This window comes from Cuculus canorus, chromosome 12 (assembly GCF_017976375.1).
Source record: "Cuculus canorus isolate bCucCan1 chromosome 12, bCucCan1.pri, whole genome shotgun sequence".
Taxonomy (NCBI): Eukaryota; Metazoa; Chordata; class Aves; order Cuculiformes; family Cuculidae; genus Cuculus; species Cuculus canorus.
The window spans coordinates 17596734-17614087 of record NC_071412.1 but is presented as its reverse complement, the minus strand read 5'-3'; the positions used below and the strand labels follow the sequence as shown (position 1 = coordinate 17614087).

General features: G+C 57.0%; 2 protein-coding genes across 5 annotated transcripts; both read right to left on the bottom strand.

Moving 5' to 3' along the window:
• Positions 1–151: 151 nt before the first annotated feature.
• Positions 152–8027, bottom strand: LOC104066299 (mucin-1). 3 transcript variants are annotated; one of them, XR_008451971.1, is made up of 8 exons: positions 4739–8027; positions 4513–4571; positions 4128–4282; positions 3603–3706; positions 3383–3441; positions 2986–3122; positions 1908–2910; positions 152–1496 (listed from the first exon to the last, which is right to left on the bottom strand). XR_008451971.1 is itself a non-coding variant. In XM_054078266.1 (7 exons), exons 1-7 carry the CDS (start codon positions 7295–7297, stop codon positions 2699–2701), a joined length of 3285 nt encoding a protein of 1094 aa, XP_053934241.1. In that variant the 5' UTR covers positions 7298–8027; the 3' UTR covers positions 152–2698. The 3 variants fall into 3 exon arrangements, 1 of the variants encoding a protein (XP_053934241.1); XR_008451970.1 differs by having other exon boundaries at positions 152–2062; positions 2383–2910; XM_054078266.1 differs by having other exon boundaries at positions 152–2910.
• Positions 8028–8154: 127 nt separating this feature from the next.
• Positions 8155–15356, bottom strand: C12H15orf39 (chromosome 12 C15orf39 homolog). Of its 2 annotated transcripts, XM_054078125.1 has the most exons (3): positions 11100–15356; positions 10332–10818; positions 8155–9744 (listed from the first exon to the last, which is right to left on the bottom strand). In XM_054078125.1, exons 1-2 carry the CDS (start codon positions 14266–14268, stop codon positions 10628–10630), a joined length of 3360 nt encoding a protein of 1119 aa, XP_053934100.1. In that variant the 5' UTR covers positions 14269–15356; the 3' UTR covers positions 8155–9744; positions 10332–10627. The 2 variants fall into 2 exon arrangements, with proteins under 2 accessions (XP_053934100.1, XP_053934101.1); XM_054078126.1 differs by lacking the exon at positions 8155–9744 and having other exon boundaries at positions 10685–10818; positions 10903–15351.
• Positions 15357–17354: the final 1998 nt, after the last annotated feature.

Here is a 17354-nt window from a genome sequence, read left to right as displayed (position 1 = left end):
CTCCATCCCTGGAGATGTTCAAGGCCAGTCTGGATGGGGCTTTGAGCAACCTAATCCAGTGGGAGGTGTCCCTGCCCATGGCAGCGGAGTGGAACTGGATGGGCTTTGAGGTCCCTTCCAACCACAATTCTGTGATTCACCTTTTGAAGTGAGAGCCTTTACGTACACCCTGCTTTCTGCCTCCATGCAGAACCCAGGCCCTCACACCAAGGACTTAGCATGCAGCGAGAAGGAAAAGACACCAACTTTTAGTAGAAAAGCTTTGTCTGCTGGTTAAGTGGGCAGCAATAACAGCCCCGTCTTAGGGTGCTTCGCCTGTTGGGGTCAGAGGAAGCACCCAGATCAATGGCAGGATGGGCTGCTTACCCAGGGAGCTCGATTCCCTCAGCCCAGCCCAAAGAGGGATGCACTTCCTTGGCCTCTTTTCTCCCTAGCACTAGCACAGAGTTAGTCAAGAGCTGGAGAAGGCCAAGCTTAGCCTAATGATGCCAGGTAGACCAGTAGCCCACAGCTTGGGCTGCTGAAAGCCGGTTCTGGAGAGGAAGAGCTTGCAGCTCTCACCAAGCCTGGGTGTAAAGCATAAGCCACACATTGCCTGGCACCTGCCCAGTGCAGCTCTCACTACTAGGACCTTAACCTGAATGGATGGGAAGCCCAGAGCAAAACTCACCACCACCCAGACAGCAGAAGCAGAGACTGTTCAGAGCTAGGTTTGACATTCTAGACATAGTTTATTCAAGTTCAACATACAAAGTTATTCCTTTATATATCTGCATCCTTCTCAGGGAGCATTTGGCAGCTGCAGCTGGATGAACACCTTCTCAGCATCTCTCCCCCCACAGCCCCTCTTCAGGCTCCCTTCCTCCATCAGCTGCATCTTCCCTCAACACGTAGAGGCATTTTCCCAGTATCTATGAGCATCCTCAGTGCCCTGCAGGTGAGAGGGGGAAAGGTCGCCGTGCCCACTTCCAGCAAGGGGTGAGGCCTCTTTCCCTCCAGGGCTTTCTCCAACTCCTGGCATTGCCCAGGACCATCACCAGGTAGAACAGGGACCTGTGACCCTCCGAAACAGCAGCTGTGCTTGAAAGGTCCAGCTTTGAGGCATGGAAACCTAGTTCAAGGGGCTGTAGAAGCCACTTGCCTGTTCAGACGACTCCCAGAAGCCTTGGTTAGTCATTTCCAGGGTCTGAGTCCCCACTTCAGGGTCTCTTCTGTCCCAGAGGACTGCCATGTCCTGCCAGCCAAGCCTCTTGGTTCTCAGATACTACGAAGGAGAGCATGCAGGCTGTAGCAATGCCTGACCCCATGCTGTTCCCCCACACAGGAACCACAGCCCCAGCTTGTTTCTGCCCACCCAGCAGACAGACAGACAGACATCTCCCTTACCACCAGCAAGATGATGGGAACAGTGATGATGCAGAGACCACACACAACCATGATGGCCACACCATACTCTGGAAAGCCTGGTTCAGGCAGGGGCGGCTCCAGGGTGTCCTCTGGAGTGGAACACAGGGGTTAGCAGAGCCTCCAGGACACTGGAGCAGCCACCCACCTTCCTTTGGGACACAGCAAGCAGCATGTAGGATGCCAGTACCATGTATTTGACACCATTCCATGCCCTTTCCAGACAATAAGACAATACTCTCCTCCTGCCCTCTGCCAGCCTGCAGCAGATGGGTCTCTCCAGCTCCAAACCCCAAAGTACTGTGCAGAGGGATAAGGAATGTTTGTTACTAGAATGGAGCGAGCCTTCAGATCGACCATTGCAAGCTGGTCACCTCACCAGCCAAGACACCTCACCTCCCTTTGCACGAGAGATCTGGATAGAGTTGGTTATGGATCACACTGCAAGCATGGAGACACATGCCGGTGAAGCTCATGTTCCCGCAGCCCAAAGGGAAGCTTACCTCCCACAGCAAGAGAGTATGGGTCCACCTGGAAGTCTGAGCCGGCCAAAGCCTTGTTTGGCCCAACTGAGAGCACGAGTGCCTCCAAAACTTCCAAGCTGGTTGGAGCAGGGTGCTGGAAGACCACATCCCCATGGCAGATCAAGGAGCCAGGCCTGTGGACAGGGTTGGGAAGAGCTCCAGCAGCTGCAAATCCCACTGTGATCCCACAGCCACATGCTAGGAGGTTGTCTCTGCACTCAGGGAGGCACTAGTTTTACATCTGCTCTTTGGGGTGGAAGGGACATCCCTGGGGGCCCAGCAAGTCACTTCTGAGACAGTGGGTAAGGGCTTGGCCTCAGCTGCCTGCTGCAAATCCTTCTGTGGCCAAGATGATACACCAGACAACCATGATCTGTTGGCCGACTGACCTCCCTGGATCCATGCACACCTGGCTCCTCCCTCCTGCCCAGGCAAACCCTCTACCTCTACTCACAAGAATCCTCTTATCACCACTTGCAGGAAGGTCCCGTGGTCCCTCAGGGCTCTCACCACCTGGAAGAGAGGTTTTGCTCAGCTTCCCACCTGCCTGTGGGGCGTTTCGCCCACTAGACCACCACTTCCACAGCCCTGATAGAGCTGAGACAGCCACTGCAGCAAGGACACAGAGTGGCTGTGGTCCTGCAGCATCTCTATGTGCCTGGAGGTGTTGTGATGGCCTGAACCACCAGAGCAGTATTAGCAGAGAGAGAACTTCCTCAGTGTCTGCCTTCAGCACGTTATCAGCCATGGCACCAGAGTTGAGGGCCTGCTTAGGACAACCCCAAAGCAGTCCCTCTTCCCTCAGTGGTCCTCAGCACCTCTGGAGGGCCCCTGCCCCTCCCACCAGCCATGCCTACCGCATGACCAAGGTCTCTGGTGAGCTCCTGGTGCTGTATTGTGAGTGGATCCAGAAGGTCCTCGCTGAAGTGTCTGTTCACGATGAGGAAGGAGAGTGGGTATACCTGCAGGTGAAGCCTGGCTCCTGAAGAGGCAAGACACGAGTGTTACGCGAGCAGGCCAGGCAGCAAGCCCTACCACACTCAGGGAGTGTCCTTACCCTCCACTGAGAGGGAGGTCAGGTCCACAGAGAAGTTTGCAAGAGCTGTCAAGGCTTGCAGAACCTCTTCTACATCAGCATGGATGACTGTGTCAAGGTAGATGTCTCCAGTGATCTCTACGTTCCCATTGATGTTTCTAAAGGGAGAAAAGAGCTCTAAGCAAAGACAGGAGAACTGGGACCAGGCTCACCAAGCACACCCTTCCACAGCTCATGACGGTTCAGCCCAGGGAAGGTGCTCAGTTACTGTATGTATCTGCCACCAGCTGCCCATCACCATCCCAGGTCTCCTAGTGCAGCACAACTCATCCTTCCCCCATTTGCAGTGTGGCTACTTCACTGCCGAGGGTGCAAGAGGCAGTGAAGGGCCTCAGAAAGGAGCAGTTGTGTTCCATACCTGAGCCGGGCAATAGTGAAGTTCCTCACGTGGTAGAGGGCACTGAGAAGTTGAACCACCTGGAGGAAGAGGAGACAACAGCTCATACCCTGCTCCTGCTTTAGCAGGCATTATCCCACCATCCCATCAGCAGGGCAGCAGCCAGCCTGCACCCATTTTCCTGATGGGCCAAGTTCTCAGCACCGTCATCCTTTGGAAGAGCCACCAAGGCTTGCCATACCTCACTGATCAGCCTCTGCAGGGAATCTGTCCCGCTTCTCCCGAGCTGGAAGGCAGTGAGAGAGATGGACAACTTCTCTGGGTCCAGGTTCTCCAGACTGAAACCTAAGAGAGTTCAGAGGGCAATTATGCTTATAACTGTTCCCCCTCCTTCCTTGGCAGAGCCTTGGGCTCATCCTCTGCCAGACAATGAAAGCAGAAGCCAACGTGGCAGCTGAGTGAAGATGGAGACCTATCCATTCTGTGGTGGGAAGGGCTTGGTCTACAACACCTCCTGGAAAAGGCAAAGCAGGTCAAGGAGGGAAAGGCAGATAGATTAGCAGAAGCCCTGGACCACGTAGGTTCCACTGCTGCAGATGTAGTCTCCAGCATCTTCAGTACCAGAGGGTTTTGCGTGGCTTGGGAGAGGGGGCGTCAAGTGAAGGTGGAGCCTGAATTCCAAACTGGGCAGGTTTTGGCATTGGTAGGTGTATAGGGAGGACACTGACAGCAGCCGCTCTGCTGTGGGAAGATCTCCATAGCTTACCACTGGACTGGACAGATCGTGGCTCCAGTTGCCAGCTGAAGGTGCTGTTTCCCCTACTCGCCTCTGTGATGACTGTCCGGATGAGGTGGGAGTTGGTGGGAGCAGGAACGTCCCTCTGGAAGAGAACCTCCCCTCGCACGACCACCGAGCCATTCCTGGGAGGGAAATGAGATGATGGGCAGCCCGTCTTCTCTTTGGGAGAAACTTTGGAGCATCATCATCCCCACATTAAAGCGCCATCCACAGAGACATCTCAGGAGGCTTTGTTTGGACCCTGAGGAGGGACCTTAGCTCCTCCCAAGACCATTTTTCTGGGCAAACCAGTCTCTCCAAGCCAAACCCACCCCTCTCTGCCTGTTGCCCCAGGGCAGGGCTGTGTACTCACATAAACTCCAGGACCTTTGCCTGCAGAAAGGTCTCATAGGTGGACAGTGTTTGGTTTAGCTGGAAGAAAGAAGCACCTATTAATGGAGAGGCTTTTGCAACCTGCATGAAGAGGATGTGACTGGCGGTGTGAGATGGCTCTGCCAGAGTTGAGGGGAATCCTTCTCAGCTCCTCCCCACCCCACCTAGAAGTGCCAATATCTCTACCAACCAGCTCCTGCACTCACCATCATCATCACTTCTTCTTCCAGTTCCCTGTAGCTCCCTGAAGACTTGCAGCTCAGAGCCTTGGTGTAAGCGATGCCCAAGAGCCGGAACTGCAAGGGCAGCACCCACGCCGGGAGAGGATGTGCGAGAGTGGGAAGCCCAGTGGGCTTCATTCCTGGGGACCCAGGGTTGCCCATCGTCATCAACTCTCCTAGGGTGAAGGTCTCTGCTGCAGCTGTGGGGAGATGCTCTCCAGCAGTGGAGGGATGCTGGGAGGTGACAGAGTGACCTGATGTGGACTGAGCATTAGGCGTCTCCCCTGCTGGTGCAGTCAGGGGCCGATCGCTGGGCGAGGAGCTGGCTGTGGGCACAGCTCCAGTGGAAGTCAGCAGGTAGGATGGAGACGGCAAGTTTGTACGGTGCACAGCCTCAGAGCAAAGCTCTGGAGCACAGTTCTTGGAACTGTGAGGAGGCACAGAGACTGGACTAGCATGGGTGGGCCCTGGAGGTCCTGCTGGAGTAGCAGTGGATCCTGCTGATGCTGTCCTGGGCTCGCTGTTCCCAGCTTCTTCTTCCATTGCCACCTGTCCAGGCAGCACACTCACAGCCTGGTGTTGTCCCACAGTGGGTCGATCCTCAGATGGTGTTGTGAGGAAGGGATTTGGATGCAGAGATGGCCTCTGGGTTGATGACCCCAGGAGAAAGGCATGTGTCACACCTGCAGCTCTTAGAGAAGGGGAAGCCACTGTAGCAGCTCCGTTCTTGCAGGGAGCTTGGATCATTCCATGCTCTGGAATGGCAGCAGGGGCTGGTGAGCTCACCTCTGTCACAGCAGGACCTGCAGTGTTGGGAGCCCTGGTTGGAACAGCAGAGGGGTGAGCTTTGCTGGGTGTCAGAGTTTGCTCTGTTTGAGGAGAAGAGAGGTCACTTAACTTCTGTGAAGTGACAGCAGGTTCCTCAGATTCTGCTGCAGGAAGGAAGGGAGGCAGCTCTTGTAGATGATTGACACCATGAGTTGATGCAGAAGCAGGAGGAGGAGATGCCAAGGCAGCAGCCAGAAGTCCAGACCCATTTCCCAGGTCCTTGGTCAAGACTGTGTCCACCAGCAGAGCATCTTTGCTGTACAGGAAGGTGTCAGCAGGCCGTGTGTTCCAGAGCATCTCGGGGGTCACAGCAGAGGGTGCACACCCAGCACCAGGTTGTGTTTGGGTCAGGCTGGATGTTCGTTCTGATGGCAGAGCCGAGGGCACCCCAACAAGGGACACCAAGTGAGGAGAAGGAGTGTGGTCCTCATCTCCAGATGGGCCAGGGCTTGGTCTTGCCGCTTCCTTCTGCCCATTGCAGCTTCTCGTTGTGGCTCCAGCGGTCGAAGCTCTGTGCTGGACATCAGAGAAGTCACTGGCTGTAGACGGATCAGATGCAGATGTGCTGCCAGGGGTCTGCGCTGCTGTCACAGCTCTGGGCTGAGCAGGCAGGTTGCTGGCTGGGACCACAGCAGAAGGCTTAGAGCTCACCGCTGGGCTGAGAACTGCACTGCAGTCCGTGATCCGACGGTCAGAGGATGCCTCAAGAGCCAACATCTGGTCACCTCCGGGTTGGTCCACTGTGCTGTGGCTCTGGGAGGGAGTACCCATCGGTGTCCACATTACCTCTGCAGGTGTTGGAGCACGAGGTGGGACAGGAGTGTCCACAGCAACCTCGTCAAGTGAGACCCGCTGGGTGGCCACGACCTCGAGCAAGGGGCCAGAGGCAGCTGTGGGCAGAGAGGGAAGCTGCCACCGTGCTGGGGGGGTGGCAGGGACCCAGGCAGCTGGCTCAGCCCGGGTGCCCTCAGCCCCCCACCCTGCACTCCTGGGCTCTGCAGCATCCGCCGGCTGCTCAAGGCCACGGGCCAGGGTCACTGCAGGCACCTGCACTGCTTTATGCGAGCCTGGTCCTATACCAGGGAGGCTTCCCAGACCAAGGTGATGCTGGGAGGATCTGGAGTCACCCACAGTCTGGAGAAGCTGAGCTGAGGTAGCAGGCACCCTTGTGCCAAGCCACGGGGCTGGCGAGAGGGTCACAGCCACTACTGTGCCCAACCCACGTCCAGATCCAGGCTGCCCCTGTCGTGAGGTCTGAGCTGTTGTGGTTGGTATTCCTGAACTCTGTCCTTTGGCATCGTTACCAGGGATCACATCTTCATCCTCTGAGAAGGAGCCTGGGGTGCGCGCAGAGCCCATCATCCCATACTGGTACTCAAGCAGATTCCCATGTGTTGCCATCAAATCATCCCTTGCCCCTCCCTGGGAGGATTGCAAACCCAGCCAAGTGCGGGAAGGAGGCAGGGAAGCTGGAGGAGCTCCGGACGGAGCAGCCAGAGACCCCAGGCTGCACAGGAGAGCAGCGGCAGAGATGCAGATGGCCAACACCAAGAAGGCTTTGGACCACAGCCTGCTGGCAGCAGCAGCCACCGGGGCAGCAGGACCCAGGGCCACAGCCCCTTCCCTCTCACCATGGAGCACTGGTTGTGGCTGTAAGGCAGCGATGTCCATGGGGTCTGGTGGTCCTACCCCCCGGCTCTGCTTGGGAGAGGCCATGGGGAGAGCCCAGCTGTGGAGAGGTACAGCACAGGTTCAGATTGGGTTCCTCCAAGCTCTCCTCCCACCCCAGGGACCAGCCCATCCTCAGAGCACCCCACACGCTAGGGACAGGAGGTCCCTTGTCAAGACAGCTCCCCAGCCTCCAGCAGCACCAAACAGCTTCTCCAGCTCAGCAATGCTCATGGCAAGGCTCAGCATCCCCCAGGAGGAGCCAGGAAGAATCCTGGTGTGGAGCTGAGCTGCAACCAGCCTTAGGCTCAGACATTACCTTATTCTCTACCCAAAACCTCCACCTTCTCTCAGACAGCCTCACCAGGCAAGACTTGAACCCTCAGCAACCCTTACCCAGCAGCACCAAAACAGAAGAGAGCACAAAGCCTTTGCCCCCAGCCCTGTGCTTTTATCTCACTTCCCAAAGGGTGGGGTGTGGTTCCAATCCAGCTGCTCCCAATTAACACTCCAGCTAATTCACACCCCCGAGGTGAAGCTCTCTCCCAGCTGGAGGGGTCACAGCTTCCCTCTGCTCCTCATTAAGTATAGGGAACGGTTTGCACTCCTGTTTCTTCTGGTCCCCAAGCACCAGCCTTAAACATCATGGATTCTCCTCAAAATGCTTCATTTGTGGGGAAGGGGTGATGGCAGTGCTGTTCCGCTGCTGGGCTTGAGTAACGTGGGCTGGAAAACATGGCTTGGGGTGTTTGGCTCAGGACCAGGCAGATTTCATGCTTCTGACGGGGGGTCCTGAGGCATAGGGTGTCTTGGGGGGGGGGGGGGGTCTCTGTTGAATCAGCCTGGGGTGCACCCCACAGCTCTCCTGCCTGGTGTCTGATGCCCAGACACCCCCGCCAGCACTCTCCTCCCGGGCTGTCACGCAGGGAGCTCAGGACACACCCCTCGCAGGTGCTGGATGTGCTCCGTTACTGGCAGGGGACCCATGGGTGCTGATTTGGGACCCCTGCAATCCCCAGAAAGGTCCCATCCTGCCCACGCTGGCAAGAAGAGACCGAAGCACGGCATCTTTGAAAACAAGTCAGAACCTTTAATCGGGCGAGGCACCTCTGAAAGTCCATATTCTTACAAAATATTAAATAAAGCGAAGGAACTTTCTTCCCTGCAACCTTATATATATATATAAAAAATTACAGTATTATTAACAAACACTGCTTTCCAAATCGCTTTATAACACCAGGCACAGACCCCGTGCATCCATCCCAGTGGAAAACCAGAAAGGCACCTGCAAAAAACATGGCAGCAGCCACCTGCCAGGCTGACAAACACACCTTTTGGCTAAAAAAGAAAGTCTATGGTATGGTTTGGGTAGGTATTTTTTTCCATTTTCTCCATTTTCTTAGTTTAAAATAAATATTTCCTGTAGTGAAGTAAAAAAAAAAGTAATAACAATTCTCATTTTGTTCCTCCAGCTGGAAAAACACCTGAGTGTTGGGTTTGTAAGGCTTCTGCTGTGTCCCACCACCGCAGACCAGGCAAGGATGAGTCCGTCTGTCCTTGTCTGCTGGGACTCTTCCCGGGATGCCCACCCTTGTGGTGCCTGTGGGATGGGAAGGACCGCTCCTTCCAAGGTCTCGCAGCATCACTCCCCTCTCCTGCCCCTCTGCTCGTGCCAGTGTCACCGTGTCTCCATCAAGGTCATCCCCAGATGTGCAGCTCCCAAGTTCTCCTTTGGGACAGGTGGGATCTGGGTTGTGAAGTGGTTTGGTTTCCTTTAATGGCCTTTACATCTCTCTTTCAGCCTTCTTCAGCTACGATTGGGACTGGAACTCTCACTCTGAACAGCATCGCTCCCACTGCCTCGGTCTGAACAGGGGAGCCGTAAGTTTAAATAAAAAGACAAATATAAATTATTCTATGTTTTCTTTTTAAAAAAACCCATAACCTGAAGGCAGCAGCTCCTTAAAAAGATAAAGTCATAACATCTTAAAAATGTCTTCATTTAAAACATAAAAATCAGCCCTGTAACGACAGAAGTTGCAACTCCCTTGATGCTTAATGTGGTGTTAAGTCTCTGTAGCACTTTAAAAACCAGGAGGAAGGAACATTTGCTGGGAACGATGTGTATCGAGCAGGAGAAGCGAGTGAGAGGAGAGAGGAGGGGATGTGGTAAATCATCCTGGCAGCAGCCAGCCTTTCTCCGAGGCTGGGGACGGCGGCGTGGCCACGGCCCATGCCAGTTATCCCTGCTCACGGCCCTGGAGCATCTCTGGGTCGTGCATCCCTGCCAGTGTTTTCCACCCCAAGCACCGTCCTCAGTGGGTCCCTGTGGTGCCAGTGGCAGCATCCCAGGAAGACCCATCCCCATCCTTCAGTGCATCCATGTCACCGCCAGGCAGGTGGCTCGGCTGTTGCCCTCGGCGTGTTCCTCAGCGCTATGCTATCCATGGCCATCACTCAGCCATCAGCTCTCCGTACCTCCGTGCCAAGGCTACCTGGGAGAAGAAAGAGTGGTTAGGGATGGCAGGGAAGAGGAGGCTGAGGGAGACCTCATTGCCCTCTGCAGCTCTCAGAAAGGAGGTTGTAGCGAGGTGGGTGCTGGGCTCTTCTGCCAAGGACCAAGTGATAGGGCATGAGGAAATGGCCATAAGAGGCGCCGGCGGGGGGCGGTTAGATTGGATATTACGAAAAATTCCTTTATCAGGGAGTGGTGAAGCACTGGCAGAGGCTGCTCAGGGCAGTGTAGAGTCTCCTCCCCTGGAGGGGTTCAAAAAACGTGTAGATGTGGCACTTCAGGACATGGTTTAGTGGGCACAGTGGGGTTGGGCTGACGGTTGGACTGGATAAGCTTAGAAGTCGTTTCCAACCTTAATGGTTCTATGATTCTAGGGTCTTCCTCTCCCCACACCAAATATTCCCTCCCAGCCACAAATCCCTGCCTCCCGCACTCGTGTCCTCCTCCCCGGCCAACCCAAGCTCCCCATCACCAGGGCGAATGCACACAAACACACAAAGACCTTCCCAAAACGACATAGATATTCTATAAATACAAATAAACGCGCACACGAGAAGCGCTACCTACTTGGAGAGGTGCTGGCCAGCCTGCGATCTGCACCCTGTAAGAAATAAAGAGTGTTGGCAATGGCCTTGAGCAGCAGCAAAAGGACATCTGGACAGGGACAATGGGATAAGCCACCATGGGTGGCAGGTCCAGCATGCAACGTGCACATTGACCCACTCCCATTGTGCCCCAGAGCCTCTGGTCTCACTGCCCTTGGAGAGGGAGGTGTCCTAGAGGTGACCAACACCTCGGGGATGACTTTTCTCGCCCAGGCAGGGACAACCCCTGGCCCCATCACCAGCCCCCAGCTCAAGCTTTCACCCTCCACAGCCCACGGAGAAAAGCTGTTCTGCTCCACAGAAGCCTTCATAGGGCAAGGATGTTGAGGGACCATGCAAGCAATGGATGTTCCCACTAAACAGCAACATCTGGAAAGCAGATCGGGCTAGAGCTTCCCTGGAAGAGACCCAAGGATCCACTGGTGTCACCAGCCCTCCATGGGAGACGCCTGTTAAAGAAAACCAAACCACTTTACAACGCAGATCCCAGCTGTCCCAAAGGAGAACAGGGGAGATGCACATTGGGGGATGACCTTGTTTTGTCAAGCACTGGAAAAAGCTGCTCAGGAAAGTGGTGGAGTCTCCATCCCTGGAGGGGTTTAAAATATGTGTAGATATGGCACTTCGGCACATGGTCCAGTAGGCACACGGGGCTGGGCTGATGGTTGGACTGATCTTACAGGTCTTTTCCAATCTCAGTGATTCTATAGTTCTATGCCAGGCCACCTACCAAGCTGCTGCCGGATGGAGTCGTGCCAGTGGAGGTTCAGCAGGTCTGGGTAGATGTCAGGGAGCTGCTTGAGCGCCAGGAGCTTCAGCATGCGTGAGGTACAGCTCTTCAGCTCTAGGTCCCTCAAGTGTCTCTCCTCGGAGAGCGTGGTGGGACGCAGTTCCACCTTGTGCTCCTGCAGCACTTGGTCAACAAAGGCCCCAGGGAGCTTAGGGAAGAGCTTCTCCTTCACCACGTGGATGGGGATGAAGACAGCCCCTGCCCGGACTACATGGGGGAAAGGACACTTGCGAGCGAACATGAAAGTCTCCAGCTGAGACAGGAGGTTGGTGAGAAGAGCAGCCACATTTTGGAAAGCCAACCAGATCTCCCTGCCTTTGGTGGGCTTCTGAGATTCGGGGATCCTGGAGCCGTTCTTGGCTTTGGGAGGGGATTTGGCCCCCTCTCCAAGTTCCTCCACCACCTCCGCCTTCTTCAGCCACTCCTGCAGGAGCTCTGGGGAGGACGTGGACACCGAGCAGGAAATAATATTGCAGAGCGAGGTGTGCAGGGTGGTGAAATAGTTTCCAGAGGAGGTCTGCGCTGCAGGAACCTCACACTGCCCCAGCAGCAAGATGCTCTCCTCTGCCGGTGCATGGGGGGCTTGAGGCAGCGGGGGCTGCTGTGGGTCAGGGCGAGCCACCAGCAGAGCCGAGGGGCCGGGCTGGGGGCTGGGCTGCGGGGTTGGGGGGCTGCTGGCTGGCGGCGAGACAGGAGGGGTCCGTGGTGGCGCAGTGAGGGTGCTGCTAGAGGGGGTCAGTGGCGGTAGGCTGGGCTGGAGGTCTGGGGGGCTGCTGGCCTGCCGGGGGGGGTTGGTGCTCGGCGGGCGGGAGCGCAGGATCTTGTATTTTTTGAACATGAAGGTGGCCGAGCTCTGGAAGTTGCTCTTGTCCCCAGAGTGCACCTCGAGCAGCAACGGCAGCACCTGGGGCTTGGTTCTCTCTGCTTCCTCCACCTTCTGCCCTGGGCTCTCTTTCTCCTCTCCCGCATCCTCCCTGTCCGGCGTCCCCTCTGGGCAGCCAGTGGGTCTCTGGGGCTCGCTGGCTTTCACCAATCTCTTCTTCAAGCTGAGGTCCAGCACAATGTCCGTGGGGGCTGTCTCACCGCTCGCCACCCCACCAGGGCTGCCCTCCTGAGACGCCACGTCGTGGGGCACAAGCTTTGGCTTTTCGGGGACCCTTCTGGAGCAACTTTCCCCTTGGCTCTGGGCTGCACTGCTGCCCGTCTTCAGTGCCTGGCTGCCTGCCGTTCCTGAGGGGACCAGGCTGGACACCACCGGGACATCCCCGAGGGCAGTGGGCTCTTGGCTGCCCCCCATGTTTTGGGGTGGAGCGTCTCTCCGTAGGTGCTCCCTGCTCAAGGGCACCTGGGCTGAGCCGTCAGTTCCCTCCAGGTAGTCTCGGTAAGGCGCCAGGCTGAAGACGTTGTTGATCACTGGCATAGGTGGGGAGGAAGGAGAAACCTTGCCATCCTTCAGGTCTCTCAACCCCTGTGGAGGGGTGGTAGATGCAGAAGGGTGGAGGAGCTCCTTGGCTGCCTCCTTGACCTTGCAGGAATCTCCCTTCCCTACGATGACAGGAGCCACGGGTCCCCCACCGGGGCTCTCCAGAGGGGCTGGGCTGGCCCCCTTCCCCCTCTCCGGGTAGGGAAACTCCTGCTCCACCTGGCTGGGTTTCACCCAGCTCCCTTCTCCTTTGGGAAATGTCTCTGTGAGCCCACCGGAGCCCCTGGGCACCTTCTCCGGGGCGCAGATGGGTTGGAAAGCACTGTTGTGCCTCGCTGCCACTTGCTGCCGAGGACTTTCTGCCCTGAGCTGCTCACAGCTTGGCTCTGTGCCGGTGAAGGAGGTGCCGAATACGGCCACGTCCCGGGGGCTGAAGGCAAAGCCGGGGCTCATCAAGTAGCCGGCTCGCTGCAGTGCCTTGGCATCCCTTGGTGGTGCCACCGACTTGGTGGGCGGTGATGCCACCGCACTGGCACTGTCCGCCCTCGGCGCGTAGGTGTCCAAGGGGGTAGGAAAGTAGCTCCTTGGGCTTTGGGGCTTAAGGTAAGAGCCAGGAAAGGGCTCCCCACCTCCCACAAAGCCAAAGCCTTTGTAGGCACTGGTCTGTGCCTCCACGGTGGGAGCTGGTGGGTGGTAAAGGAGAGCAGCCTTATGGAGCGGCAGCGGGTAGGGGGTGTGCGGGTAGGATGCCGGCAGCCTCTCCCGGTACCCAGGGATGGAGGTGGGTGGCTGGAGCTTGGGCCAGGGGTCCGGGCTGAGGCTGGGGACCTCGGGGACCTTCCTCTGGCCGTGGGCGGTGGGGCAGCCAGCTTCCAGGAAGGAGGTGCCAGGGGGAGCCCTGTATTTGTCAAAGGTGGCGTAATAGGGGGAGAAGGTGACAGGGGAGCCCAGCTTCTCCTTGGTGGGCAATGCCAAGCTTGGATGCAGCGGAGGGAGGCTGGGGTTGGAGTGGGGACCCTTCTTGTGCATCCCAGTGCTGCTGTGGTGCTCACCAGGGTGGAGAGGGTGGCTGGCGGGGGTGGCGGCGGGCAGAACCCAGTCTTCATCACCTGGTCTCTGCCGCAGGCTCTCTGCCCGGGGTCCCAGCGGCAGGGCCACCCTGGGGTCTACGAAGCACGCTGGGGCTCTGTACACCGGCTTGGGGACAGCCAGGGGAGCCGCCTTGTTCACCGCCACCGGCTTCTTCACCGGGAAGGGGTGTCCCAGAGCCGGTGGCAGGCTGGTCCACTTCTCCCTTGCCATCAGCACCTCCCTCATCACGCTCTCCTTGTGCTTTTCGGCACCCGGGGGCTGCAGCCCAGTCCCCAGACCCTCGGATCGGTACAGCAGGCAGCCCACGAGCGGCCCCTCCGCTGGCACGGGCTGGCTGCCGGCACCGGCACCATAGTGCAGGTAGGGAGCTGCTGGGCTCCAGTGCGCCAGCGGCTGCTCGGGGCCATCGGGGCTTTGGAGCGGACAGGCAAAGTAGGAACCCTTGTAGTTGAAATGGGTTTTGGAGCCAGGGCTGGGGACAGGGCTGGATTTGCAGAGGCTGGCGGGGAAGCCGGTGGTGGAGTCTGTCTCCAGCCGAGGTAGCTTGTTGAAAATCACGGGGTCCAGAGACTCCAAGTGCCGTTTTGAGGCCATTTATACGGTGCTGCCGGTGTCCTGACCAGGGCGTGCGATGGGAGACGTGAGCTGGCCTTCCTGAACAGGAGAGAGAACATACATCGTGAGCAAAGTCCCCATGGCAAGCACTCTGAGCCCATGATGGGATGGCATGGCATGACAGGCTTCACTGGGAGCCCCCCAAAAGTCTCCTCACTGGCTGGAGAAAACACAGTGGTTTTCATGTGCGGCTTTCCAGTGCTCACCATTACACTAGAAGGTTAAAGAAGAGGAGGGGAGCTGTGGAAAAAGCCCTGCTCGCCTCGCAGTCAGCCTCTGCCAAGGGCAACAAGGACTTGCTTCCCTTCTCCCATCCTCCCAGAACCTGGCAGAGATCCTATAAAACCCAACCCACCCCAACTGAGAGGCAACATTTGATCCTCAATGTGGAAGCTGGGGATCCGGTCAGGCGCTCCCCTCCCTCGGTGCTGGCCAGGGCAGCCCTGCGCGAGCCTGAGTGGGAGCGCAGTGCTGGTGGGGGAGGGATTCCTGGCAGGCTGGCCAAGCATTTCTCCATTATCTCCTTGGAAAAGTGCTGGAAAAGCTCTCGCGCTTGGTTTCAAAGCCTCAATGAGTGTCTGTTGCAGGCAACAGGGAGCAAAGCCGGGTCAGCTCAGGTGAAGAGCCAGCAGACTGTGGCGAGGCACAAACACAGGCTGCCCCAAGTTCCCCCTCAGTTACACCGTTCAAGCTAATTTGAGGCTTTTTCATCAACACAGCAGCCTGCAGCTCGGAAGGACCCTCTCTCTTAGGGTCTCTGAATTTTGGGCTGCTGCTGTGGAGGGGCCCTGATGCTGACTGCAGTGCCAGGCGGTGCATGCCAGCAGGTGGAGCTGGCAGACCAGCCCTGCGTCACCCAGCCTTCCAGGGCATCTCCTGAGCATTGCAAGTACCCCCTCAGTATCTCCAGGCATCACCCAGCATCCCCCCAGTAGTGCCCAACATCTCCTGAGCATCCCACTGAGACACCTGAGCATCACCTGAGCCTCAAAAGCATCACCTGGCATCACCCAGTATCCCCCTGCATCACCAGAACATCGTGTACGTCACCTAAGCAAGCCCCAAAGACCTGCCTGTGCACTGCTGGACCATGGCTCAGCATCCTCCCAGCACATCCAAACATCACCCAGCACCTCCCAAACATGGCCAAACATCACCCAGCATCCTCCCAGCATGGTCAAATGTCATCTAGCATTGCCCAGGCATGGCCAAACACCACCCAGCATCCTCCCAGCATGGCCAAACACCACCCAGCATCCTCCCAGCATGGCCAAACATCACCCAGCATCCTCCCAGCATGGCCAAACATCACCCAGCATCCTCCCAGCATGGCCAAACATCACCCAGCATCCTCCCAGCATGGCCAAACATCACCCAGCATCCTCTAACCAAGGCCAGACATCCCCCAAGCCCACGGATGGACCTACTGTGGTGGGATCTCGTGTCCCGCCTTCACTACCCCGCGTTTATTTTTTTATTTCTTTTTGTGGCAAGACTTAGCAGAGAAGCACAGAAGGAAACGGCGGAAGCGAGCGTGGAGATAAGATAAAAGCCTCGTCCACAGAAGGGGAAACGGAGCAGATAACTGAGGAGACTTGCGAGGGTAGATAAGGGACCTGAGTGTGGTGGCTCTGCTCGGCGGTGTGGCTGGAGTCCAGAGCTCTGCCAAACCACACGCTCCACCCTGGCAGCCCTCGGTGCGCGCTGGCAAAGCCCTGCCAGACCACTCACAGCCACAAAGAGGGGGCCCAGCTCCGCCGGCTGCCCAGCCACCAGCGCGGGTCTGCAGCTCTGCCCCCCACATGTCCCACACACTGGGGGACCAGGGACTGGCTCCGAGCAGAGCTGCCTGCCCCCAGCCCCACCTCAAACCCAGTGGTCTTCCCCAAAACAGCGGCTCTAGAATGCTGGAGCGGGCTGCATTCCTTTGCCGTTCCATTTGAGTTGGGTTTCTTTTCCAAACTTCAATAATTCCAGGCAGGATGCTGCTTCCCTGGACTCCTCTGCACATTGGAGGCTGCTGGATGAAAATCTCTTTGGTGGGTTGACGCTTCCCTGTGGTCAAGAAGGATGCTCTTCTCCCTGCTTGCACCCTCAGAAGCTGCTCCCCAAAGAATGGGTTTGTGCACCATTTCCAACAGCTTTATCCCCAGGAGCCTTGGGGTAATTTCCAAGACATCCAGTACCAATTAAACATATCATCACTTCTATCCGGGGAAAATACTTCCCTCGAATTAAAAAGATGTGAGAAAACCCCCCAAGACTCCCAAATCCTGATTTCCACAAGACCCATGTGGCAGTGTACAGTCAACTTCTTCTCCTGGGATTAGCCCCCAGAATATCTCAGCCAGCATGCCGTGGTGGAGAAGCCTCCCAGGAGGAGAAGCCGGCTGCATGCTGCCATGTGCCCCCCTCAGAACAAGCCATGGGCTTTTCCTTTGAGAAGGGGGCTCAGCTGGGAGGGCAGAGGTTCCCAAGCCAGGTTATTTTCCTTTCCAGTTGAAAGTTCTCCCCACCCACCAGCAACCCGAGAGGGATCTCTCAGGAGGGTGGTGTTTAAATCCGTCTCCCTGGGAGATGCTGCGTGGGAGGGAGATGCAGGTCCTTCCCTTCCACACAATGATGACGTTTGGGGTGGACAAGCCGGGACAGAAAGCTGAGATCTTGTGACTTCTGACATTGCCTTGCTGCTTTTTTTTCCCCCCCTTTCCCTGAAACGCACCAATCTACAACCCCCGCGGTGCTGGGAACGTTGTGCAAGTGGCCCTGGTTACGCTGCCAGGCGCATCTACCGACGCAATCGCCCCATTTCCAAACTGCCCGCAACCGCAGCAGCAGAGACCCCTCTGTGCAGAGGAAGGAGGGAAAAGACCCCGTTACAAGGAGACCTTTATACCTTTCCCCTTGGGAATACCCCAAGCCATTCCCACCCATTCAGTGGGAAAGCAGACAGGCAGCTCCAACTTCCAGCCTCGCTGGAGGGATGCAGGAGAGAGCGTCATCCCACAGCAGCAGCCAGAGCCAGCCACGTGGATTCTCTGATGTCTGATAGAGTTGAGCTCATT